At 39.3% G+C, this 25,686-nt stretch overlaps 2 protein-coding genes across 2 annotated transcripts in view; both read left to right on the top strand.

The window, feature by feature from the left end:
• Positions 1-11,329, top strand: part of LOC106931405 (uncharacterized) — a 73,673-nt gene extending 62,344 nt beyond the window's left edge. The window contains exons 6-12 of the mRNA XM_088014827.1: positions 1,562-1,917; positions 2,562-2,750; positions 3,975-4,089; positions 4,447-4,506; positions 4,640-4,896; positions 9,837-9,896; positions 11,321-11,329. Coding sequence (XP_087870953.1) covers positions 1,562-1,917; positions 2,562-2,750; positions 3,975-4,089; positions 4,447-4,506; positions 4,640-4,896; positions 9,837-9,896; positions 11,321-11,329 — 1,046 coding nt within the window. The remainder of the gene's footprint in view (positions 1-1,561; positions 1,918-2,561; positions 2,751-3,974; positions 4,090-4,446; positions 4,507-4,639; positions 4,897-9,836; positions 9,897-11,320) is intronic.
• Positions 11,330-13,627: 2,298 nt separating this feature from the next.
• LOC148154809 (uncharacterized) lies at positions 13,628-24,040 on the top strand. The gene is made up of 4 exons (XM_088014550.1): positions 13,628-15,865; positions 15,963-16,072; positions 16,275-16,446; positions 17,697-24,040. The coding sequence occupies exons 1-4, from the start codon at positions 15,751-15,753 to the stop codon at positions 17,699-17,701; spliced, it is 402 nt and encodes a 133-aa protein (XP_087870676.1). The 5' UTR covers positions 13,628-15,750; the 3' UTR covers positions 17,702-24,040.
• The last annotated feature ends 1,646 nt before the right edge of the window (positions 24,041-25,686 follow it).

The raw sequence follows: 25,686 nt of genomic DNA, 5'->3' as shown, positions 1-25,686 counted from the left end.
ATTAGGGTATATTTGAAATAAATTAGGGATAATGTATCTTCACTCCAGTCAGAATGAAACATGTTCAAGTGGATTCGTTTCCAGAACATGGATATTTATTCTGTGACGTTATTGACTGAATCAAGGAAATTTAAATCAGGATTGTTTTCATTTCGATTGAACCGGATTTAAAACGTGTTTCTAAATAATCGCTGATAAAGAAGCTTAAATGTGTCAAACAAACATAATTCATCGTGCTTAAAGCACCTTTTTCATTTGAGATAAGCTAACATTGCGATGGACACATTGACAAAATTTCATTTTTAGCTTTGAATTTGACATAACGCAGTGAATGTTAAACTTTTTTCCTCTTTTTCTTTAATCGGTGCTCTTAACGGTCAAATAGTGAGAATGTGTGCTCAGCTTTTGTGATCCTGGCTGCAGTGATGGAAACCTGCATCCATTTATTCCACAAAACATGCATTAATTTTCCTGAAGGCAGATCAGAGCAAGACTAATGAGTTGAAGACACCACCTTGCCAGATACTTTGCTGCTTTTTCTGGCACAGTCCAAATAAAAATCCTCACTGCCTGTCTTTGCAGCCACTGCTGTCAAAACGTGCCACATGATCGGTGCTCTTGTAATTTCAGAATTAGCATGTGAATGCACCCATTTCAACCAGCTTTTTACTTGTCTTACATGTCTCTTTTCTAATCAATTCTTTGGTGAGCTACTTTAGGACATTGTAAAATGTGAGCCTCATTTGTGTCCTCTGAGCCATTACAAATGAAGTATTTTAAGCAACAGCAAAACTTGCGAACTAATCAACTCGGCCTTTTTCTTATAAACATATATATAAGCCAAACACTGGCCTGTTTGTATCACATAAATGTCAGATTTCTTTGAAATATGACCACGATTTTAAACGCATTTCTTAAACAATAGATAATACATCTTCCCTTATTTGAGATTAGAGAAAATATTCCTATATTACAAGTTTTACACTTGAAGCTTTAAACTTAAATTAAATTATTAATTTCTTCGTTCAATCAATTCAATGAACTGTATTAAATCTAATTAACCTCAAATAATTCATATTCTACAACTTGCATATTAATTTCCAGAGAATCTGCCAGGATAAAGGAACAAAAAATATGCAATGGATGTTGAAACTTAACAAACTAGACACCTTTGTGGTAAAATGTCTAGTTTTGTTACTGTTGACTTCTGATTTCTAGCATGCTGCTTAATATTACAGGTCAATACTGTCCAAAATGTGGACTTGTTTATAATTTAATACAAAAGTAACTGCTTGGTAACAATGGCTTTAGCAAGAAGATCCTTTAGTAACTATTTGGTATTTGCCCAAAAACAGTGTATGCCAGATCTGTTTTTTTATTTACATTTTACAAGATATATTTTAAATTAGGTTGATCACGTTTTCTGAAATCTCTCTCCAAAACTTGGCATTTTACCAGCTAAACTGTATGTGCTCACTGTATATGTTATTATCAGCTATTTTCTCAAAACTTACTTTATTAAATTAGCTTAACTTTGACCACAAAACTCTTTCCCTGGCAGTGAAATCTGACAACAAGGAGAAGCAGGAGAAGATGGACATCATCTCCAGCAAGACTGACAGGATCGACAACGTGGACAAGAAGAAGGAAGAGCAGCTGAAGAAGGAAAACAACACCGACAAGAACCAGAAGCCAGAGATGATCCTCAAAAGTGAGGAGAAGATGGAGAAGCTGAACGACAAGGCTGGCGAGAAGCCGGAGAAGGTGGACAAGCCAGAGAAGACCAACAAGGACGAAAAGAAGGAAGAGGAGAAGAAGCCGGCTGAGAAGAAGGAGGAGAAGGGAGGAAAAGGCCCGGCCAAGTCTCCCACAGGCAACGGCAGCAAAACCGTGCCAAGCGCCGACAGCAAGAGCAAGGTGAGCGTCTGTGACACACCAACCCAAAGTGCCCTTCACACACACACACGCGCGCACATGCACACACACACACGCACACACTCCCTGTTCACGAACTCGCATCAGTCCAGGTGGCAGCGGATTCAGTGGTAACAGAAATGCTCTTACCACTCCAAAGTAATCTTTGATCATGCGGATATTTAATGTGGGTGTTTTTGGATGTGCTGTGGTGTGTGTGTGTGTGTGTGTGTGTGTGTGTGTGTGTGTGTGTGTGTGTGTGTGTGTGTGTGTGTGTGTGTGTGTGTGTGTGTGTGTGTGTGTGAGTCACACCTCAGGCCACTTTCCATATCATCTGCTCTCTGTGGGTTGCTCAGTTCTTTTATTTGATGCTTTTATGATTTACTGCTCATTACCTACACAAGGTGGGTTTCTGGTTGATCTTTTATAATCTTTTTTTTATTTTTTTATCATTTTTATGGTTGCCATATGGACTCTGGCTATGCTGCCATGTTTCTGTTGCTGCTGAGATTTCACCGCTGCATTTTTTTTCCTCCCCTCTTTGCCCTCCTTTATTTATTTTTCCCTTCCTTCCCTTTTGGGTTTTATATATTTATTTTTTGCTACTCTGCCCTGTTTTTTCCTCCCCATTTGCATTCATAACCCAGCCTGATGTGGGTCCAACCAAACAAAACTCAGCCAAATCGCGTCCATCCACCCTTTCCACCAATGATGCGGCCAACTCTGCCAAACGCCCCTCCCCCCCTGCAGCCAATAAAAAAAGCCCTGCGCCCAAGGCGACCACACCCACCGCTGCAAAACGTCAGCCAACCACAGGCTCGACCAAGGCTGCCAAGGTGAGTTCAAATCCTTTGTGTTGTATATGAAATGATGCAATGAATCAATAAAACCTTCATGATGAGAAACTGATCAGCATGTTGTTGCATAGAGGAAAACGTCTCAGTGACCAGCCGTGCAGTGTCCACTTAAACTTTGCAAAAAACTTTATGATCAGGACATTTCACTTCTGCTTGCAGACGCTCATAAAAGGTGTTTATTTTTTACCCACACAAAATCTCCCGTCTAATAAAACTTTAAAAGTGCTTCTTTTCCTGTGGGACGTCAGACATCATGGGCCATCCCTCTGTCCCAAATCTCATTTCAAATCTCATAATATTAAAGCCTCATCCCACCTGCTTTTCTTCATGAATTTCAGGTGTGCCGCCTTAACCTTTCATTAACTTCCATCCTTTGTTTTACTCATCGCTGCCTGATGAGAATTGTATTGGCCTGTGTGCACACAGCGGCGAGAGGAAGCACGCGTACCAAAGAGGCAGAAATATACATTTATGTTCGTACTGTCACACAAAAGGATTAACATCCTCAGAGGGCGCTGTGCAAGGAAGCTTAAAGGCCACCGATACTCAGTGCCTCAGTAGGAAATTATGCAAATACCACGGCGAGTCTTTATCACGTTTAACTGAGATAGAAAAATCCTCAACAGTAGAGCTAGTTCACAAAGCCCTTAGTGTGGATTAAAACGCCTACCTCTGCTTATTGCATTTGACTTCTGATCTTTTTAAGTAACAGTCAGTGTTGTTTAAAAATGTGTTGGCGATTTTGGAGAAATTTGAGTTTAACGGTGTTGAAATCTTTTTTTGTGTGACAGACTGCTCTAATCAGGAGTCTAAACGGAGAACCTTTAAGCACAAAGTTAAACTTTTTAATGGAGAAAGAGAATTTTACCCTTAAAGGTAAAGAGCGTGGTGACCGCTGTGCTTTTGTGTGCTTGGCTGTTGGTGCGATTCAGCCCCTTGCTTAGACATATAAATGTCTCTGTGGGGTCCCATTACTGAAAATCTCCTTTCTCTCTTACTAAACATGACTTTAATACCTTTATCTGTACTTTAAGCTCAGCTACAACAAATGACTTGGTGGCAAACCATTTAAACTGATAAATGGTACCACGTAGTTTCTGCTGTTAATCAACTGCAGGCAATAAGTGAGTCCTGTGGGTTCATGCGTTTGGTAAACGACCCGAGTGAAGTGGCCCAGCCTCTACTGTCTGCTTTGAATTTCAGACTCCAGAAAATGGCGCCGCGGAGAAACGCCCACCCGTACCAAAGGCCACGCCCACTCCTCGGCAGGCCCCCAGTAAGAACGGCACCTCTGCGGCGACTGCGAATAAAGCCACAGGTACACACAGTGTCATCTCTGACAAGACATCTAGAGTTCCTGTTCTTCTTTCCACACAATTACTTTCTAAAAAAACATCGTTGTCTCTGAGAGTCACTCTGAGAAAACCTCCGACTGTAACTGGAGCAGTGAGTCACACTGGCACCCCTCAGGCAAAAAGCTCACCGAATTGTTATCATATGTTGCACTTTAGATCCAAGTGCAACCTTTCCTAGACACCGCACTCATATTTTTATCTGCACATCACAAACAGAATCTCACCTCTCTAAGAAAGGAGGCTGTGAATCAGTCAGGGACATGTTTGCGTCAAACTGCCGTCTTTTTCTTTCTCCCCCACCTCCCCCTCTCTCTTTTCAGCTAGCAAAAATGACAAGAACGAGAACAAGACGGGGGAGGCCAAGAAACCCAAAACTACAAGTAAGAAAAGTAAAGTTTTATTCCTGGTTACAATATTAAGAGCTATGTAAGATGTCAGGTATTATAGTTAAGACTGAATGTGATCGTTTCCTACTTCACAGACGTTAACAGGTAATTCTCTTGTCCCCTCCAGCGCGTCCTCGCCCCGCATCCACAGCCACTCCGGCAACCCCATCTGCCTCCACCAACGGCGAAGGCGCCGCCACCCATCGCCGCCGCGTCATCACAAAACCGCCGGTGCCCAAGCAGACCCCTCTAGAGAAGAAGCCAGCGGCGCCTCGCCCTCCCCGAACCCCCCGACCCATCAACGCTCCGACGCCAGATCTGAAGAATGTGCGCTCCAAGATCGGATCCATCGACAACATCAAGTACCAGCCGGGAGGCGGGAAGGTAAGGGGAACAAAAACAGGGGGTCTGCACCTCAGAGAGGTCGATAAATAATTCAGAACAGAGATGTTCCTGTCAGGATTCCTGAAAGGCGGAGCAAACAAGCTGGTAGTTTGTAATTCAAATAGCTGTCAGGTGCTACATTATAATAACATGGTTTGTAGTCCAAAAGGCTTTTTCTGCTGTTTCTACATATTGTAGTTATATTACAATGCAGACAAAGTTACCTACCTGTTGGGAAAAGCTCAGTTAATGGCATCAAGTCATCGACTTCTAGAGTAAGCACAAGAGGAAATACTCAGTTGTTTAATTTGTCACAGAAAAATACAAATAAAATCAAGCCTTGAGTTTCCATTCATTTAGTGAGAGACAAAAAAAAAAAACTGTTGGAAAATAATTATTTTCAGACAAATTACAGCCGCCACAGTTATAAGTATCCCAAACAATTTCTCTAAAATAAATGTCACCAACTCATTGTTTTAATTTATGCACCGCTCTTCTTAAATTAAGCAGAATGTTAAGAAACATTCGGTTTTTACATACATGGCTTCTTGTTTACCTGGGTTATAAATGTGAAAATAAAATGGCCTGTGTATGCATAATGTATAATGTGACACTGTAGCCACTGTAGTCTTGAAGAGTGTCTCAGCCACTCTTCAAGATGGCAAAGACAAGAGAGCATGCCATTCAGCTAACGTGGATGTGTGTTGATCTTCTTCTATCAAGAAATGGCTATAAAAAGTAGCTACTATATATGACATATGTGCCTAAATAATAATAATGAAATAACTTTAATAAGACAACTTGAACGACAAACCAAGCTGGAAGACTGCCACCACGCACAGTGAGAACTATTGCAAGTGAGGCAGATAAAATCTTCACAACTGCACTAAATTATGTAAATTATGCTTCTGGCATGTAGTGAAAATGGCTGTATATTTAAGAAACACTATTATATAACCTTCTAGAACTGATACAAAGGCCACACACACAATAAAAGCTGGAGCGAGATGTTTTCGTAATGAGCTGCAAAGCTTGAATACAGAACCGAGTCCAGGCGTTGCGGATCTTATGGCTGAGAAAATAATAAGGGCTGCTGTTTTAACTCCGGCCTTTGACCACCACTGTGTTCTGGTCTCAAAGTAACACCAATTAGCTGGTGCTGATCAGCTTAGCTGGTCAGACTTCTCTTTGGAGGATTGTTTAATTAAATTTCATACACCTCTGCTTGTATATGTTGCACTATGGTGTGGAATATTTACATCGCAATAAAAGAAGCTCAGGCACTTACAAAGGAAACTCAGCCATAGCCGTGACAGTGAAACACATAAGATGTTCAAGTAAAAAAAAAAAAAAAAAATGTCACACTTTCATTGAAAACCAAATCACATAAATTGTGTGAGCCTTGAGTTAGTGGACTTTTTTTTTTTTAAAGTAATCACCATTATACCTTACAGTTTAATTAAGTGGTGGTGTAATTTCAGAAATGGAGTGGGATTTTTTTTTTTTTTTTTTTTTTTTGAGTATCATTTTTCAAACGGGGCTTTCTAAAACAGGTTCCATGATTATAATTGTTCTCATAATGAGAAGATAAGCAGCTATAAATCTCTCTGATAACATCTCTCTCTTTCCCAGCATCGATCCACCGCCATCCTTTTATTCCTTCATCTTTCTGTCGGCTTCCTCTGTCTGTCAGCCCCATCCAACATGCTCCATTATCGGTATTCTTCGATGTTTCTCCCTCCTTGTGAGAGTCTATGTAGCACACATGGACAGACACCTGGGAAAACATTTAAACATGTGCAGCTAAGCAGCCTTCGTTCCATGCCAAACAATTTGCCTCCATGTCAGATCTTGTCACGTCTCGGTGCCCTGACTGGGTTGTCTGTCTCTGTCTCTTTGGTGTTTGTGACTCCTTGTCTAGTGGAGAGAATTGTGCTGTCACGTTGGATCATGGACATGATCCCTTTATCTGCTTGCCTTGCCTTGTGATATTCTGTCAGTGCAGCTCATCGTCGTTTGTCCATCTTCTCCAAGTTGTCTGTCACAGAACCGGGTCTTCTTTTGGCCACACTTCAGTTCACAGGCACTGATTGCTGAGACTAAGACTAAACTTTTAATAATGCATTTGAAGCGTTCTTTTTTCAGCGTGGAATGGCACAATTTCAATCATCTTATAAAAGGTATAAATTTCCCTCAAGAAGTTTCAAGTAAACAAAAGGTTATGGTAAAGGTTCTAATTCGTTTTTCTGATCACTCACCATGTCAGAATTGGTGGATATTATTAAAGTTAGTTTGTTTGCATAGAGCCCATAAACTTACAATGAGTTTAAGGTCACGGCCATCCCACAGGCCTGATTTTAATCTGCCCAGTCTAAACCAGTTTATATGTTTAGGATCGCTGTCCTAATTGCACACACCGTCGTGTCCGAGCTTCACTACTGTGCGTACTGTGTGACTTCCAGAAATGCAGAAATGCATATAAAGAATGTTACCTCACAAGATAAAACTGTGGTCTGTTTCAGTTATTGACCGATGTCAGAAATGTATCAGCCAAAGGCCCAATGCCTCCTCTCATTGTTTTAGAAAAAAAATGTTTTTATCATGCAAAATTAAGGATTTTAGGGGTTTTCTTTTTATGGAGGGGGCGGGGGGTGTTTGGCTTTTACTTGATAGTATTGTACAGTGCAAGGTGATGACAATGATGATTGGTGTCTCCTGGCATCACCTGATAGCTGATCTTCAGCTATTAATGAGATACATCAAACTCAAATATAAAGTTAACTAAACTATTCTTAACTCAGTTGTCTGCTATCTTGCTGTTCTTTCATTGGAGGTAAAAAGCAAAAATGAATTTCTTCTAATGTTTCATTTTCAGGCATGTAAGACTTGCATCTACTATTCAAAGTGTTGATTATTTTATGTACAAAATCATTGTTGAATTCTTACAGATGCCTCTTCACGTGTTTTTACACCTTATTAAATTATGCAGTTCTTTATCCTTTCATCATACTGCGCATATGTTTATGCTTTTACTTTTTCTGAGATAGTGAAAGCTATTTTGTAGTTAAAGCGTATCTACCCCGTGTGAGGCGGTGTCTTGTTATCTAACAGCACAGGAGCAAATTTTGTCCTTCTGTTCTCCTTAAAACGTGCAGAGCTCTCTCTGTCAGATGGGTCCATGCGTCATTAACCTTCTTTTGCCTGGTCGTGCTGTGGGGCTGCAGGCCAGGATGCAGCAGCCTGTGGCTGGATGGAGCAGGGTTCACAAACCTGCTCACATCTGTCAAATCCTCCACAGACCCACAGAGACGCCATCTGCACCGAATTTATCTGAGAGAACAGCAGGCACAGGTCTCTTTTGGCGTCACTCCTTTTCATCTTCACTGTGACCTCTTGTTTTCCCCACAATTATCAGTGTAATTTTAGATGCATTTCTTTAAACTGTATTGGCCTTGGATGTGTGTATTTTTACAGGAGCCCTTGGGGGGGTTCCTCTGTTATCTTATTTTTTTGTCAGACATGCTGTTTGTCACCTTCCAAAATAAACCACTGCCCTGAATCACACTTACAAACACAGTGTATCCACCAAGTGTTACCTTGTGTTTTTTTTTTGTTGTTGTTATTTTTGTTGTTCTAATTACCATCCATCTGAGATTTTTTTTTTTTTTTTTTTGGAATAGGACTACTGGTGTTGTATTTGCTAAAGTTCAGGCCATTGTTGGGATGTGTCGCCTCATTCTTTGATCTTATGCTCCTCTGTGCAGCTGTTTATACCACCTTTGCAGAAATGTTCACACACATTTGAATTTTTTCACATTTTGTCACATTATAACCTGAAACTTACATCCTGACTTATTTAATGGGATTTTAGGTGACATAGCGACACAAAAAGTAATAAATAAATACAAATTGTATCAAAAAGGTGAGGATTTTGATTTGTTTAAAGATGAAAATCAGAAAAGTGTTGCACGCAGTTTGTATTCAGCCTCCTTAAATCAGATACCCTTAAATAAAATCCAGTATCTCCAGCTGTTTTCAGTCCCCTTGTGTGTAAGTTGCAGCCAGCTGGTTTATGAAGGCTTACAATGTTTATAAGCATCAAGTAACACGCCATGACAGCTTGTAAAGAAATTTAAAGATGAGTTTATGGCACACAGAATCGGGTTAGAAATATTGGGAGATAAACACAAGGTTGAGCTAAGAAAAAAAACTAGAGGCTGGTTTGACTAAAAACTAGACACACAACAGGAAAACCTGATATTTCTGTCCCAGACACTCTCCACTCAATTCAGCAGAATTGGATAAGGATAACAAAACCTGCAGTCGTGAGATATCACCTCCCAAAGAATGTATTCAGCAAATATAGCACATTTACAGTGACAGTTATTGAGACGGCGGGGTTGAATACATACCCTTACCACAGTATGTGCTAAATTCTGTTGGTCTGTCACTTAAAATCCCATTAAAAGCACAATAAAACACAGACTAAAAGTAGTATATGAATACTTCAGCAAGGTGCTGTATCAGTGGTAATCGTTGCTTACCACTGGTATGATTCAGTTTCAATAAATCTGAACTAATCTACTTCTTTTTTTTCATTGTTATCATTTTGAAGGCGCTCCATCGGCTTTAAATTTAAATATCTTCCCTGATCCATTTGCACAGACTGTTTGTTTAAAATGTTTCATACATCCAGAGGTTCAGACTGTGAACTAGATGTACTTGATTCATGTTGTGTTTTCTCCCACCCACTCCTTGATGTTCACTGGCTGTAACAACCCACATACACGCACTCGCACACACACATTGGATTTATCCAGCCGCTCTCCTTTTGATCACCCTCATGGCCCCATTCGGACTGCTGCTGCTCCACGTCGTTGTGCTTTGGCGTGTGGTTGGTTGGAGGTTTTTATTGACTGGGGGCCTGGTTGTCTCCCCAGGTCTCCTCCACCCCGAACAACAAGACATCCGACCCCGCCACCCCCGCCGCCAAGGCCAAAGTGAGTCTCTGCCACCTCACACACCACTGCATTCTTCCAACCTATCTGCATTCCCCATAAAGTGCCACTCATCCTATCTACATCCACTCAACACACACACCACGACTTGATGTTCATATAAACATTACAAGCTACACTTTGTTTTTGTTTTATGTTTGTGCTATTTCCACTGTTGGTTATTAGAGTTATGTACTCCAGGAATGGATGAAAAAAATCTGAACTTAGTAGTAAAAGTAGAAGTTGCTCGTAATAGTAGCACATTCTACTGTCTTGTGTTTGTGTCGGACTGCGTTGAGCTTTATGTTGATTATTTTTAAGAAGTGAAATAGACCAAAACTAATATTTTATCAACAGGATTTCTCTGGGTTGAAGTAGTATTTATGATTTGGGCCCAGAGTCCAGACTGGAATCTGATGAAGAATTTGTGGAGAGAACTAAAAATTAGGGTGATGGCAAGGAGGCATTCTAAACTCAAAGACTTGGTGCCTACCTCCAAAGATAAATCATCAGGATGCTGATGGAAACATGCAAAAAGCTGCTCAGGAGCCGTACGAAGAGTTAGTTGTAATGTTAATAAAACATTTTCCACCAGTAGAAGTAATTCTTGATACAAATTTTTTAAATAAAATGTAAATAAAAAGGCTCTTTTGTAAATTATGTTTCTTTTGGATTATTTTATTATCTTCGGATTGATCAGAAATATTTTCACCTAAGATCTGCGAGCAGTATGAGTAATTTTGAGCTTGAAAATGACTGTAAACTGGCTCAAATGGTTTAAAATATTCAAATTAACAATTTCAACCTTGCTTCTTGAAAACCTGTGTGATTTACTATAGTGACATAAAATGAATGATGATTTCTGCATGTTTTCTCTCCATATCCAGTTTTTTTTGTTTCTTCTTTTTTTTTTTTTTTACTGTACAAATAGGTAAAAGTATGGATAGCATTTTCGACCAGCAGGGATATTTTTCACCTTTACATAACATGTTGTTGATTTCACTGCACCACAACCAATACCACTCATCCTCTAACTCAACCAATTCCATTTCTCAAACATCCGCATCCACTCACACCGTCTACAGGACGTACCAAGTGACCCACGTTGTTTGATGTGACATCTTGTATAAAATGGAGTCGTTCAAAATCTTCTCTCTGTTCTTCTGTCGTCTCCGGCTTTGCCTCCAGTGACGCCTGATTTAAGTGCAGCCATGGATAAATATCTCTGTTTTTTTTTTTCCTCCATTTTCTGTGCACTTGTGCACATCAATCCTAAGAATAAAACAAAGCAAAAGAAACGTTTCAAAGTTGCACTTTTAATTAGCGGAAATCTGCCAGCATGTCAAGCTGAAAATCTGAGACGGTGGCTATGCTTTCCTTATTGTGTGTCTGTGTTTTTTTCCTGAACCATTTCTTTCATCTCTCAGTTACAGTGACGGTGAAGACAGCTACCGGACTTTGAAGGAAACAAAAAAAAAAAAAAAAAAAAAAAAAAAGACGCCTAAGAAATAAACAGTGTGAACTCTGGGCTGTTTTTTGTGGACTTTAACTTTTTACATTTACTGGCACAAATCTATTTTACTTGGATTTTATGTGACAGGCCAACACAGAGCAGTGCACAATAATGACAAGGGAAAACAAATGAATAATTGGGTTTAGCACATTCTTTTACAATAACAATCATAAGTGTACAAATTCAACCAACCCTCCCACCCACGTCCAGACTTTCTAAAATCATCTTTTGCAGCAATTACAGCAGCAATTAGTATGTCTGTACAAGCCTTGCACGTCTAGAGACTGAAATTTGTGTTTGTCCTTACTTACAGAACAGCCCAAGCTCAGTCAGATTAGACACCATGAGTGAAAATCAGCTCCCTGGTTTTACCACAGAAAATTAATTTGATGTACAGTTGAACTATGCTTTGACCTGAATCATTAACAATCTCTGCTCCTGCCCCTGAGTTACAACAGAGCTGCTCTGTTGACGACCTAGGTGGATGTTCATTTCTTGTTGTTTTGTAGCCTAACTCTGATTTTAAACTTCTCCGCAGCTTCACTTTCCTTTGTCTCACTAACGCTGCTTATTCACCAATTTTTCTCTAACAAACATCAAACTCTGACAAGAGAGCCTCTCTCAAAACATCCGGACTTATGCTGAAATTACGCACAATTGGACTTTGTTTGCTGAGTACTTGATTTCTGAAGGGATTTGATTGTAATTGGGGCTATCAGGTTAAGAGAGGCTGAATACGAACGCACACCTCAACTTCTCCTTTTTTGTGTTTTGAAACCTTTTCAAACCATGCATCACTTTTCTTCCACTAATATGCATCACTTTATTTTGGCCTGTCAGAGAAAATCCCTAAACAACATTGAAATATGTGGTTTTGACATCACAAAACGTGAAAACAATATTCAACAGACAAAGTACTTAGTAGGTACCATCAACTCTGTCCGAGAATTTAGTTTTTCACATCATCATATTAAAGTTTTGACTCATCTTACTGCATGAAACAAATGAATAAGGTGACGGCAGGTTCAGCTGTCTTGCAACTGAAGGTTGTGGGATCAGTTCCTCCTTTCTCATTTGTCCGCTGCCTGCTAATCTGTGTATCATGTATCAATGTGCTTTTGAGTGCGAATCTGGCTCTGATCACTACGACCGCTGCAAAAGTTCAGCCCATAAATATTATGGATTCCAAACGAACCTTAACACCACAGCAACTTAATTTGTCTGCTTAGAATCAATTATTTTTTATTTTTTTATTTTTCTAGCGCAACATAAATGAGAAAAAAAAACACAGCGGGAGAAGGTGTTTGTACCTGTGTGTGTCTGTGTGTGTGTGTGTGTGTGTGTGTGTGTGTGTGTGTGTGTGTGTGTGTGTGTGTGTGTGTGTGTGTATGCTCACGTGATAAGTGTATGGGCGCTAGCGGTGCTTAGTGAGTCATCCGTCGCCTGTTCCACCTGCGTCATCATGCTGTGTTTTATCCAAGCGAAGGAGACTTAGACACAAAGAGATTGGAGGAACCCGCCTTAACGTCTGCTGCTGGGCGTTTTTACTTCACACTACGAGCGCAGAGGCAACAAATGAAACGTTTATCTTTATGTCGGATGCGTAGTAGAGGTCCATGTGATTCATTTCTGCCGGCTTGCTTGGTTTTATTCTCAAAAGTCTTTAGCCAACACTAGTAATAAATTGTCTCCTTGAACTCAAATTCGTTGCCTACAATTGAGTCACCTCAGTGCACAACAAGAAATGTGTTTCTTCTTTGTCATTATATGCTTTTATTACTATTGAAGATGACGTGCTTCTTCTTGCCAGCATCAAAAAAAATTAGCAGTGTGGAGCTAAATTTACTCCCTTTTTTACAGCGCAATAAATGATTTGCAGTTAAGTAGTTATTTTCTTAAGATTAGGATTTACTTAATAAAACCTTTTGAACTGCAATAGGTATAAAAATATAGATAATGTCACTTTAATTAAGCAGCATCTTATCCATGATTGAAGCAAAAACACCTTCAAGGTTTGGAATATTTCTTTTCGCCTCATTTCAGATGACTTTGAATTTTCAGATGAGATATTCCCCTTAAATCATGTGTAAAAATATAATGCTTTTGCTGTGCTTACTCACAAATGTAAAATCTGTAACATAATTTAAAAGCGTTTTCCTAAAAGCATCAAATCTTAAAATCTTTCCTACTGTGACGTCTTGAATGTCAGTTAAATGACAAACATGTAATGTACCGGTATTTCTATTTTTATCTTGACATGGATTAACAAAAGACCAATAGAAGTTTTCTCTATTTTATTTATTTATTTATTTTTAATTTTGTGTTTCAGATCATTTTAGCTACTTTAGTTGGGCTACCTGTTCATTAGTCATCCAGCATTCAGCTGCTTTACAAACATGCCTAACAGAGTCTTGTGTTTTTTTTTTTGTTTTTTTTTTGTATTTGAATTTGTCTTTCTTGTAAGTGTAACAAAAGTGTAGGAGTCTTCTTTCAGCCATCTGATCAGCAGTGTGCAGCAGTAGATTTGGGTATGGGGAGCAGTGAGAGTAAGCAGAATACAAAGTCAAAAAGCACTCATTAAATGTTCATCATGTTTAACCTTAAAGGTGAGTTACAGGTTTGCTTTGGAGCTCAGCCTCTTAGGTTTTTTTTTTTCTTCTTCTTCCCATAATTCAGACGTCTCAGCCAAACAAATGTGCATAGCAGCAGGTTGTTTAAAAAAATAAATCATGGGCACAAGCTACATCATAAAGTTTTGAAAGTTAGCAGCCTCGTCTGTCACTTTCTGTTTCTTTTGTTTTGAGAGGCACCAATTATAAAATCACTGATTTTTTTTATTTTTTTTATTTTTTTGCTGCATGTGCTCGGTCTCATTTTCACTGGTTTTCTGTGCTGTTTTAATGTAGCTAATGCATTTTATGGAAGCACTCTTGTTATTCTGTCAGAATGCACCCCTCTCCCCCTCCTCCCTTTTAAAGAAGCATTCCCTAAAAATGTGCAATTAACAATGCTTTCAAGAACCACTGAGCTAACATAGCAAAGCAACTGAATAACAGAATCTCTTCCATAGTTTTAGTGCAAGTCTACTCTGTTTTTGGCCATCTAAAGCCGCCAGCTGATCTGCTCTTTTCTGCTGCTCCTTTCTTTCTTTCTCCTCTCTTTTTCTTTCTCTTTTTTTCTCTCTTTCTGTCTTTCGCTTTTCTGTGTGTATGTGTGTGTGTGTGTGTCTGCCTGCCTGTCTTTAGGTTCAGATAGTGCACAAAAAGCTGGACTTCAGCCACGTCACCTCCCGCTGTGGCTCCAAGGACAATATCAAACATGTCCCTGGAGGTGGCAATGTAAGTACTGCTGGAGCCAAGGGGCAAGACTCTGGAACGGTTGGACGCATTTGCATCTCTCCTTTTTATATATATATATGCATATACAAGCCCTCACAGCTTGCTTTAAAGCCAAATGTTTCAAAGAGATTCATTTGCTCTGACGCAGAATAGACAATCTGGATCCGTCAATCTTCGCTGATTGGGTCTGATCTAGAAACTATTGGCGTGTCCATCAGAGCGAGGAGGAAATTGAGTTCAGCTATAAAGCCGCCTTCTCCTATATCAAACGTTTAAATGAAACTGATCGTCTTCAAAGTGGCCTGGAATTGAAGCATTGTAATTAGCACATCAGTGGCCCCCACTGTTTGCACTTTTGATTGATTTTACTTTTGAGCGTCCACCCCTCTGGTTCTTCTTCCCATCTGCTTTAAACACCTGCTGCACTATCCCATTGCATCTCTTGGCTGCTCTCAACAACGGCTTTGCCAGCTAAGGCTTGTGAATAAAACACCAAAGGTTTTATTGTATTAATATATAGTGAGGAATTATGTACCAAGTCAGTCTAAGGATTAAGCAAGGCTAATTTACCCTTTTTTTTGACTATCAACCTGCACATATTGTGCACCATTTTACGTTTGATTTATATAAATGTGTGCATGTTGTGATCATGTGATGCCTGAAAAAAGACATCGTGTCTAAAATAAATCCAAATCCCATGGGAGCCCCCCTGCCCCCCATTTCCTACAGTACTATAATTAAAAAGCAGCAAATGCATCATAATATAAAAACAAACAAAAAAAAACATGACAAACAAAGTAAATAAATAAATAAATAAATAATAATAATAATAAATAAAGTATGTTCAAAATGTTTCACTATGAAATTTAAGCTGAATGGCATTCTCCTGCATTCTGCATACATACAGTAAAAGCATGATGCTGGCACCTCGAAAAAGTAAATGGGTTTTGCTGTTAAGCTGAGCGGATGCTGAAGTGCTACGTTCCGCGCTGGATCTGGTGATTTAATGGGCACCATTGTGATCTGTGTTCTCCTCCAGGTGCAAATCTTGAATAAGAAGGTTGACGTGAGCAAGGTGACCTCAAAATGTGGCTCCAAGGACAACATCAAACATAAGCCAGGTTCAACTTTAAACTCTTCTGGGGGGTGGTTTCCTCCCTTCAAACTCTCAACTGCCTCCATTGTGCTCTCACGGCCGCTTTCGTTTCCCTGCTCCAGGCGGTGGTGACGTGAAGATCGAATCACACAAGGTCAACATCAAGGCCAAGTCTAAGATCGGATCCCTGGACAACGTGGGACCAGGCAGCGAGCAGACAAATGGACACAAGGTTAAATTTAAACACAGTCTGCAGTGTTGTGTTTTTTTCATAGCTAAGTCTGGTCCTGCTGACTCACTGTGCTGCTTCTGCCTATCGCCACTAGGTGGTGTGAGAGTTCAAGAGTTGGCTGTGAGAAAAACATTTTTTTTTTGTTTTGTTTTCTGCCCACCTGTCTGTGTGTGTCCTTGTGCTCGTCTATATTTGGCCGCAGGAGGAAAAAACAGGAGAGAAGACATCTCCACCCGCAAGTGGCGCTCCACAACAAACAACCGCACCGGCAGGCGTTGCCAAGGAGAACGGCGTGAAGGAGCCCACTCCTTCTCCTTTTGGAGGAGACGGTCTAAAGGAGCCCCTTAGCATAGACAAACGCATCGCTGAGAAAAGTGGGTGCAAAATCCTACACAGTGCTCATTTTGGCAAAATTGTAAAAGCTTATTTGTGATTTTGACTTTTCAGTTGTTGCTTTATTTGTCGAGCTTTGTTCTCGCACAGCACAGTTATGTGACAGATGAGCTACACTCAGAGGAAAGAGGAGGCAACAGCAGATGTCTTGTTTGTGGTTAACAACCCAGAACAAGAGTGTGTTTGAACACAGAGCTGAATCCTCTACTGTAGTACCTTTCACAAATCTTCATACTCATAAATATTTGTCACTCTGTGTCATGGTGCAACCACTAGCGTCGTTGTACTTTGTTTTTATTTTATCTGTTAGGCCAGCAGACCTAAGTCGTTGCCCTTCTTTGCAAGATAGCTGAAACGTGATTAGATGTAATGGAGAGCATATATGATCAGCATTTTTCTGGTGGTGCTGCTGATTCTGATTGGATTTAGGTCAGGGCTTTAACTAGCGAGTTCTAGCACATGAACTTGGTTTGATCTAAACTAGAGCTGGAAAATATTTGCTAATGAGAATAGGTGAACTTTTTGTCCTGGAGGTTAGGTACCAGAAACGAGAGAGAGAGCCCCTCCAAGTCGGTCAGATATTGCTTATTATCTTGGAACCAGTGAGGAGTGGTTTCGATTGTCTGCATATTAAGCATATTAAATCAAGGTATAACTGCAAATGCATCCCGGAGTGTATTTTTTAATTTTTTTTTTTTTTCTTTGAACAGACCTAGGTGGTGTACGTGCTCTGCTGCAGTGATAAAAATAGCCAACAAATGAAATTATGAGTAGACCTTCAGAGTAGAGATTAACAGGTCTTTGTAGATAAATTACTCTTCATTACTGCAACAGGCCACCAGACTGTGAGATCAAAGACAGCAGGAATCTTCCACCTCATGCTGGTATCAGACTTGGCTTATTTGATTTATGGCTGCAGCACTATTTTCTTTATTCAACCTTTATTTTACTAGGATAAAATCCCACTGAGATTAAAACCCTATTTTCAAGTGAGTCCTGGCCAAGAGGGAGGACTTCCACCTGCCAGTGCCCTTCTACTGACCCCAATACCATTAAAAAAATAAACTTTTTGACCTATCACTCCAATGAAACTCCATTAAACAGCAGCAAACTGTTAATTACAGACCATCTGTCCAGTATTTTTTAAGCTTGTCGTTGCCTTTTTCAGCATCTCTCCAGGTTCTGTGTGTTTCTTGTGTTTTCTGAGTCTGTTGTTCTTGTTTTTCTGCAGACTGAGTCCCTGTGAGCTCCAGATAGTGGTGGGACATGCATGACGCTCACTGACCTGCCAGTCAACTGACCAACAAAATTACCACGGCACAGTCTCTTCCCTCTGGCCCTGCCCTTCACCTCACCCACTGCAGCATCGAATCAACCGATTGCCTCTCAGTGTTTCTCTGAGGTCCGCCTGCCAGCGTCCTCCTACCGACCCCGATCTTTGACCTCTAAAAGCACCCGAGCTGACATTTTGCCCCGTAACCTGCAAAGAAGACCACTTGTTGTTTGTCTACACATCTCTTTGTGGGGTTCCACCAGCTTGAATATCTCGTTAACCACAGACATAGTTAAGTTTTACCCCTGTTCACAAAATCTAACGATCCAGACACAGAAAATACCCTTAAGCAGAGTCACCTACTTCAGATATTGTTCAACCTACGAGTCTCAGTGCTGATAAAACACTTTTCTCGGATCTCTTCGGAAAGTCTTCACCTTCCAAAACTCCTCTGATGTTCTAACCGTGTCAGTAGAACTGTACTTCACTTCCAGTTCAGTCCGTCAGATGTCACTACGCCTCATCTAGTCTTTCTTATTGGTATTCAACAGTTCACACTATTTAACCACACTCGTTATGATATGGTTAATATGGTTTATTCAGTGAAAAAACTAACTGCAGTGAGGTTTTTAACACCTTATTAACATTTTCCTGATAGACTTGGTAGAAGTGGTTGCAGAGAACACCATGGAGTTGTAATCGGCTTAAAAGTGTTTTACTAAAAGGATCTAATAAAGTTCAAAAGCTTACTTAGTGTATATTTGTCAGACGTAGGCTGCACATTAGGGTGAGAGAAGCTGCAAGAAACCAGCTTATGACAGAGTAATCAACCTGTTTTTCAGCTCGATTGTCCGCTATCAGTCGGAAATTCAAAAACCGGATCATTTTCGTGAACATGCCATATTTCTACTTGGGGAAGAAAACTTAAAATTAGCTATTTTCACTAGTGAGATGTTCAAAACTGAAGTCAGAGGTAGGTGGGAAGCTCCTTAAAAGGAATCTGTATTTTCTATGACGTGCCAAGATGTGTCTGCGTGTTATTCAGGTTGCGAGAGAGTGAAACTTTTCAAGCAGATAACATTAAGGCCGAACATATGTTTTCATAGTTGACGTGTTTTATCCTTTCAAGCTTTCAAACTCTGTCTTTTAGTTAGAGGCATTATTAAAAATGTGATTACCTCAAAGGAACGTCAAAAGAGGAAGGATGGAGAACGTTTGAAGCTTCTCTGAGTGGTCTTGGCTTTAAATTGATGATTCTGTTGTAAGTTGGGGTTGTAACAGGAAGACCCTAGTCCCTTTTGTTTGTTATCTTATGTTGCCCCCTTTTTAAATCAACAAACATAAAGGAATTGGTACACTGTGTACTTCTTTAAACTGTTGTTGCAGACAATGTCTATCATCTGGTTATGGAAAATGTTCTGGCAGAATTGATGTTGTGATCTAGAAAACAAAGATTAGAAGCTTTTCCAGCGGCTATCGCGAGCATGTCTTAACCCCAAATAGGCAACATTTAGAATAATTCTTGTGCCAAGTTGTACACAAATATGGGTATTAATAAACAGTCTGGAAATAATGCTTATGAAGATGCAGCAATCTTTAGTTTTTTTACCGTATTAAACATTTAATTGAGGTTGATCTCGTTCGGTGCAGTTGAAAAGGCAAAAGAAAAAAAAAACAGTTCTCCTACGTCAGACTCATTTAAGCACTTCCAGACATTCAGACATATATATTACTCTGTTCAACACATGTTTCTGCCTTTCTACTCATGACACTAACCTTTTTATAGTCCACCCCACCCCCTTCCTGCACACCTGCAACCCCTGTGAGGGAGCTGTTACTCTGAGACGTGTCTGGTCTACAATCATTAGAGAAAAGCAGGCATAGGGTATGCCATACCCCTTCTTTCCTTCGTGAATCTGTTGCCCCTCCTGGTTATGTGCGTCACCAGATCTGAGGGTTGAAAGCCCTCGCTGCAGGCAATGAACCACGCACACACACACGCATATATATATCTATAGGATAAGTTCACACACACATACACATCGGTGTGCCTGAGCACCGAACAGTCACACACCAAAAGCCACCACTTTGTGGTTGGGTAGTACACACTGACATACTAATGTTGCTGAAAGAATGGTTTGTTTCATTGTCATTGTTGCATATTTTACCACACTGGCTTCCCATGTTGCAGCGTCTCTGCATCTCTTTCCTCTTCCTGTGTCTTTCTCCAGCTTTCTGACAGCAATACAGTAATATTATAAACGAAGGCTTCTTGTCACCTGCGCATTTACGTGACACAAAGACAGAAAGAGGACAGAGAACGGCTGAAGTGAAGAGAAGTTCAGAGAGAGGAGACAGTTGATCTGTAGGAGGAATAACAACATAGCATTCATGTTTAAAACTTTATGGTCATTTAGGGGTTTTCCTGTACACAATAAAGTCCTCCCACTTACAGTGAGACTCAGAGGAGCAGATCGTTAGGCTTCAAGTTGTCTGCTGCTCTTCTTGGCACATATTTTACCCTGACATTTGTATTGTAAATAGATGACAAAAAAAGGGGTTTTGTTAAAAAAAACTTTTGTGCAGCATGTTTGATTTGCGTTGGATGCCGTTTAAATATACAGAATGTTCTTAAATCGTACAACGCTGGACAGCAGGAACTGCCCAGCTCTAAAATGCCATGACTGCAGCAGTATTTTAGTTAAGCAGATCCCAGAACAGCTCGTATATTTGAAGTTTTCTTTCTAAAATACGTGTCATTTTAAAACTAGGAGAGGCTAAAAGCAGTTTTGTTCACATTTATTATACACATACGTTGATCCTTTTTGGAGCAGCTGGCTGGGCTGCTTTAATCATATTCCCTTAAAGTAATTTGCTGTACGTTACTCCTAGTGCAGGCTCCCCTCGACACTGACTTTGATTTAGGCCAAAATGTTTCTGAAAAGTGCTACGCGTCACAAATCGAACATGGGTAGGCCGTGTCCTTCCTGCTCACAGTGATTTCAAGGTTGGGACGGTCTCTGGTGAATACACGGAGGGATTTGCGACATCTCTGTGGCGTACTGTAGTTGTCAGATGTGTGAAGTGTTACTACTGCATTCATCCTGTAGAGAGCGCTGCTTAGCCTCTTGAACACTGATAGTCTGGCTCTGTGACTTTACAAGAAGCTAATCGACAAACATCCCCCACCAGATTCCCCTATCCTGTACTTATTTAAGCTAGCGCTCTGTTATCGTGTCTGGAACACTAAATATTATCAGCACCACATGGCTCGTGTAAAGTTCCCTTACAGGAAAAAAACAAAAACAAAAAGGTTTTGTGCACTTTGAACACGGTCTAGTTCATTTCTTGATGCACTCAAGTGATATAGCTGTACTCAAGTTGCTTTACTGCATATTGGTAAAACCTCGTCAGCTGTGTACTGTACGTGTGTGCTTCTGGGAACAAAACCGTCTTGGTAGTTTAGTGAAACTTACGGTGATCAAAGAGCAAGTGATCAACTAGTCAACAGTTAAGTCTAGAAAACTTAAGAACAACATATAGGCGTATTTATTATCGTATCGTTCTTTCCAAACAATTCCCTCGAGTTGCCTGAAAGCAACACACGTGACATGACACATGCGTGGATCATATGTGAAAATATTAATAATAATAATGTGAATCTTTCTTTTGTTTTTTGTTTTTTGATTTTATTTTTTGTTTTTTCTTTGCAGGCAGAATAACTGAAATATCAAAGCACTTTGATAGATGTAGGTGCTGGACTGTGTATAGAGGAATAGGAGAAAGTTGTAGTCTTGTTGTGTCTCAGTAGCTCATTGTAAGAGTGCGCCGTCATAATGAGGAGATGAGCTGCTGTTTGGTGGATTTTAGTGGAACTTGGGTTATCGGTGTTGTGCTGCTGGCTTCGATAGTCAAACACTCAGCTCTCCAGGCTGCCCTGATGATATTCTCGTTGACATTCTCCGGGATTTACATTCTGGCCAAGCTGCAAGGTCACATCTACTGAATGGAATCATATATTTTTATCTTCTGCTCGAAAGGCTCACTGAACTCTGAGCCACCTTTCTTTAATATACGGTAGTTTACACACTAGGATAGATGTAACCACTAGATGGGTTAACAAAATGTGCGTTATTAGCAGAAGATGGTAGCTTTCAGACTTTATTTACATGCATGAAAACTGCAAATGCTAAGTTTTCCATGTGCTGCCATACTAACAGACATGTTCAAAAAGTTGCGCATCAACACTTGGACTCAGTTTGGTTTGTTTGCAATGGAAAAATTAAAAAAATATTTAAAAAAAAATTTAATGGATTAGCACAACATGACTGGTTTAAAAGATACAGTCAATATGCATTTAATTTATACTCAAAAGTACAACTTTCCAAAGTCAAAACTAATACGACTGCCTTACATTTAATGTTTGGGAATAGCTGCACTTAAAAAAAAAAAAAAGAACTGTTTATCTAGGTGAAAAAACTGCAATCACTTTTAATTAACATGTTGCTATAATGTTTGAAAGTGCAAAATGTAAGAAATACTTGTTAACTTACAGGCTAATACAACAAAGCCTGGTTAATAAATCTCTACCAAATTCAAACATTTTTTTTCCTTATTTAGATTAACTTTGTTTTGACTGATATAAGAAATTGTTCAATAAGCGACTTGGTCAAATCAAGGGAAATGGGGAATATAAAATCAATATTTTTCAAAAGCAGGAGTGTTTTCGTCATATTATCTTTTATTAAATAAATAATCTATATATATTTATTGCACCAGGCCACTAAAAATCAAATTCTACATAATACTTATCTGTAATGTACAGCTTTCAAACTGATATTATTGTTGCTTAAATCTACAGTTTAGGTGTTCAGTAATGGACCATTAAATCTTCCAAGATTATAAAGATTTAATAGGATTGCAGTGCTTATTATTTAGTACAGCATTATTTAGTGAAAGAGGATATGGGAAGAAGTTAATGTTGCTTTGCAGCTTGGACAAAAGGTAATAACCAGATTCACTCTAATATCAACTCACAATGGTTTCGTGTAGCCTTTTAACAACACCCTTCCACTAGTATCTCACACTGTCCCTTGTACATAATCAACACTGTGTTTTTATCACCCCAGAAGTATTTAATTAAAGTTAAAAACAATAGAGAAATGAAAAAAAAAACATCTTACGTTTTAACAGGATGTTGTGGATGTTGCCAGTTGAACATACCCGTTCACGTAAACCTGCAACAGCTTAGCTCAATTAAGGTGTTATTGTAAGAGTGAAAGAGCAAGTAAGGAAACATGTACTGTTTTTCTTTCCTTTTTCAGAGTCTGCCTTTTTTCACCAAGAAAAGGGCTGATGAAGTTTCAAGAATGTTTTTTAAAATGTGTTCAACATTCTGAATACATGTGTGAGGTTGTCTCTGTTCTGTTTTCAGAAGATCGATTAAACACGACGACACTAATTACTGGTTTCAGGAAGTAGTGACGTGTAATCGGTGTGAAATGCACCGACGCGTACTGGCGGCCTGATCTGTCTGATGTCTACCACAACAGAGTGAGAGTACTGAAAACCAAACTTTGTGTGTTTTGGCATGTAGTGTGGACTCATGTCCTGTATTAGACCGCCCCCCTGAACTAGCACAGTGACATAACTACCAACACAGGACTGAGTTAGGGCAAGTCTTGGACCAAATTGTTTCTTCACTGTCAACAGAATTATGAAGAAATCTAAACGTTAAAAAAAAATTAGAGGTGAAATTAAAATGTAGTATAACTGAATACAGAGTGTGTTGGTAGATATGTACCTGGAGCCCCAACCTGTCTCAGTCCTACAGAGGTTTGTCAACACTCCAGTACTGAAAAAGAAGCTGATTGTTTTATCTTTTATTCCACTCACAGCAACCACTGGCTGGCTGCTCAGTAAAACCTGAAATCTGATTAAACTTCAAACGCAGAGGTTTCACTTCACACTTATAAGCTGTGCTTTGGTCCCCTGCTGACCCTTAAATACCAACCGTAGACTTAATAATCTTCGACAGCAGACAAAGGAGCCTTCCTTTCAGTACTGCTGAGTGGACACTCTGTAGTGCGTGCTGTATTATTGTTTAGAGCACAACACCGTTGCAAGAGCATGCAGGAGACAACAAACCAACAGTTGGTTGTTAGAAGCATCCGTCCTATTAGATAGCGCTCATCTCCCCCCTTCAATTCTGAATATTTGGTATGAAAGAGATGTTCATTGTGTTTAACTGTTAACTAGTGATGTGAATATTAATCATAAAATAAAAAAGATGGGCAAGAAAACTCAGTGTTGTTGCTTTATTATTTCTTGACATACTGGGTTTTAAAGATGACTGTGCATTAGTAACATTCTAGACTTGTAGTGAAGGCATAAGGGGCATAACAATTTTTAATGTTTTTAGAACCTTAAACTGTTTAAATTTAGTTTTTTGTAAGCAAGAATTCATAATAAAAATATATGATCAAATCATTGTGACCATACACGAATCAATTAATTAGAATATCTGATGAAGTTTATTTGTCAGATTAAAAGTCATTTAGGGACATATTAGACATACTTTTTATTCAGTCTACATTTCTGTACTGGTCTGATGTAATATTCTGATCTATGTGTTTTCATGATGTTTCACTGTGAGATGAGTTACTGAAATAAATTAACTTTTCAATAATGTTGTACCTGTACAGGCAGATTCCAATTCAGTTCAATTTGAATGTATAAGAGAAGTGTCTATCCTTTACGGCTGCTTTGGTCTTTCTAAAACAAACAAAACAAATCTGACAAGATTCTATAAAGCTTGATGGGAAAAGTTATTATGCATTTAGTTAGTTTAGTTTTATACTTGGGTAAAACATCACATTTTGAGATGACAAGGTCTGATACTGCTACATTTTTCTACCATAAGTAAGGTCCTCAATTTTTAACTCAGGATTTTCTCTTCATACAAGACATTTGTCAGACTTTTTAAAATTATTTCTCAGTGTTTTAGATAAACGCCACTACTGCAATACAATACTTAACCAACAGAATCCTTGCATTCCCAGTAATAACTTAGTGTCACATTTTTAATCGGCAAAAAGGCCCTTTGGTGAAAACTAGTCATAGTCACTAGCTGATGAGATGCAGGTGTGTTGGTGAAACTACCCCATCTTTCGGTCAAAAATGGAACTAGCGGATGTGAAGATGGACGCATTTGGTAGGTCTGAATTTTGGGGGCTGTTGTAGACACACTTACACCTGTACTTATTCGGCAATAGGTACTTTTTGAGCTAATGATGTAGTGATTGGAGTGAAGGCCGAATAGATTTACTTAATATGATTCAAAGGGAGGTGTTAGCCAGCTCGCGCATCAAGTGTTTACCGTTGCAAGCTTGTACAATAAAACTAAAAACGTATTTTAACGTCATGAAATTTAGTCAAAACTTCTAAAGTGAACTTGTAGCTGCTGTTTTTCACCAGATACATTCAAACAAAACAGTGGGAGAATTGACTTGCTGTGCTTTTCGTGCTAAAACGTGATGTTCCGCACACTTTTAGCTACAACACTTTTGACACGAAGCTGAAGTTGGTTTCCGATTGCAGCTTCCGATTCTTGGAATAGCTTAAGGGCGATTCCACCCAATTTTTCCACTACCTTCGACATCTTCCATCTACTCTAGTTAAAAAAGCTACACATAGACTCTTAAAACTTGAATTAGATTATTCTCAACTAATAGCAGAATATTTAAAACCAAGTTTGTGATTTATGAAGCTTTAATCTGATTTGTTAAACTTCAATAAACAATTCAGCACTTTTTATGCAACTGGATCGCACTGGAATTGCTCCAGCTCCACAACTAGGAAAAAAAGGATAAATGCTTTGAAACGGTTTTTGTTTTAATATTTAACTAATTTGAAAATATTTTTCGTAGCATATTTATAACATGCTAAC

The sequence above is a fragment of the Poecilia mexicana genome, unplaced genomic scaffold, assembly GCF_051168715.1.
Source record: "Poecilia mexicana isolate PSO_F unplaced genomic scaffold, ASM5116871v1 scaffold_17, whole genome shotgun sequence".
NCBI lineage: Eukaryota > Metazoa > Chordata > Actinopteri > Cyprinodontiformes > Poeciliidae > Poecilia > Poecilia mexicana.
Note: the sequence above shows the minus strand (reverse complement) of the source record. Positions and strands in the feature narration are given on the sequence as shown.

Coding starts and splice junctions, on each gene's coding strand:
- LOC148154809 (XM_088014550.1), top strand. CDS start 15,751: ATGGGCACCATTGTGATCTGTGTTCTCCTCCAGGTGCAAATCTTGAAT. Junction 15,866..15,962: donor CAACATCAAACATAAGCCAG/GTTCAACTTTAA, acceptor TCCCTGCTCCAG/GCGGTGGTGACGTGAAGATC. Junction 16,073..16,274: donor AGCAGACAAATGGACACAAG/GTTAAATTTAAA, acceptor ATTTGGCCGCAG/GAGGAAAAAACAGGAGAGAA.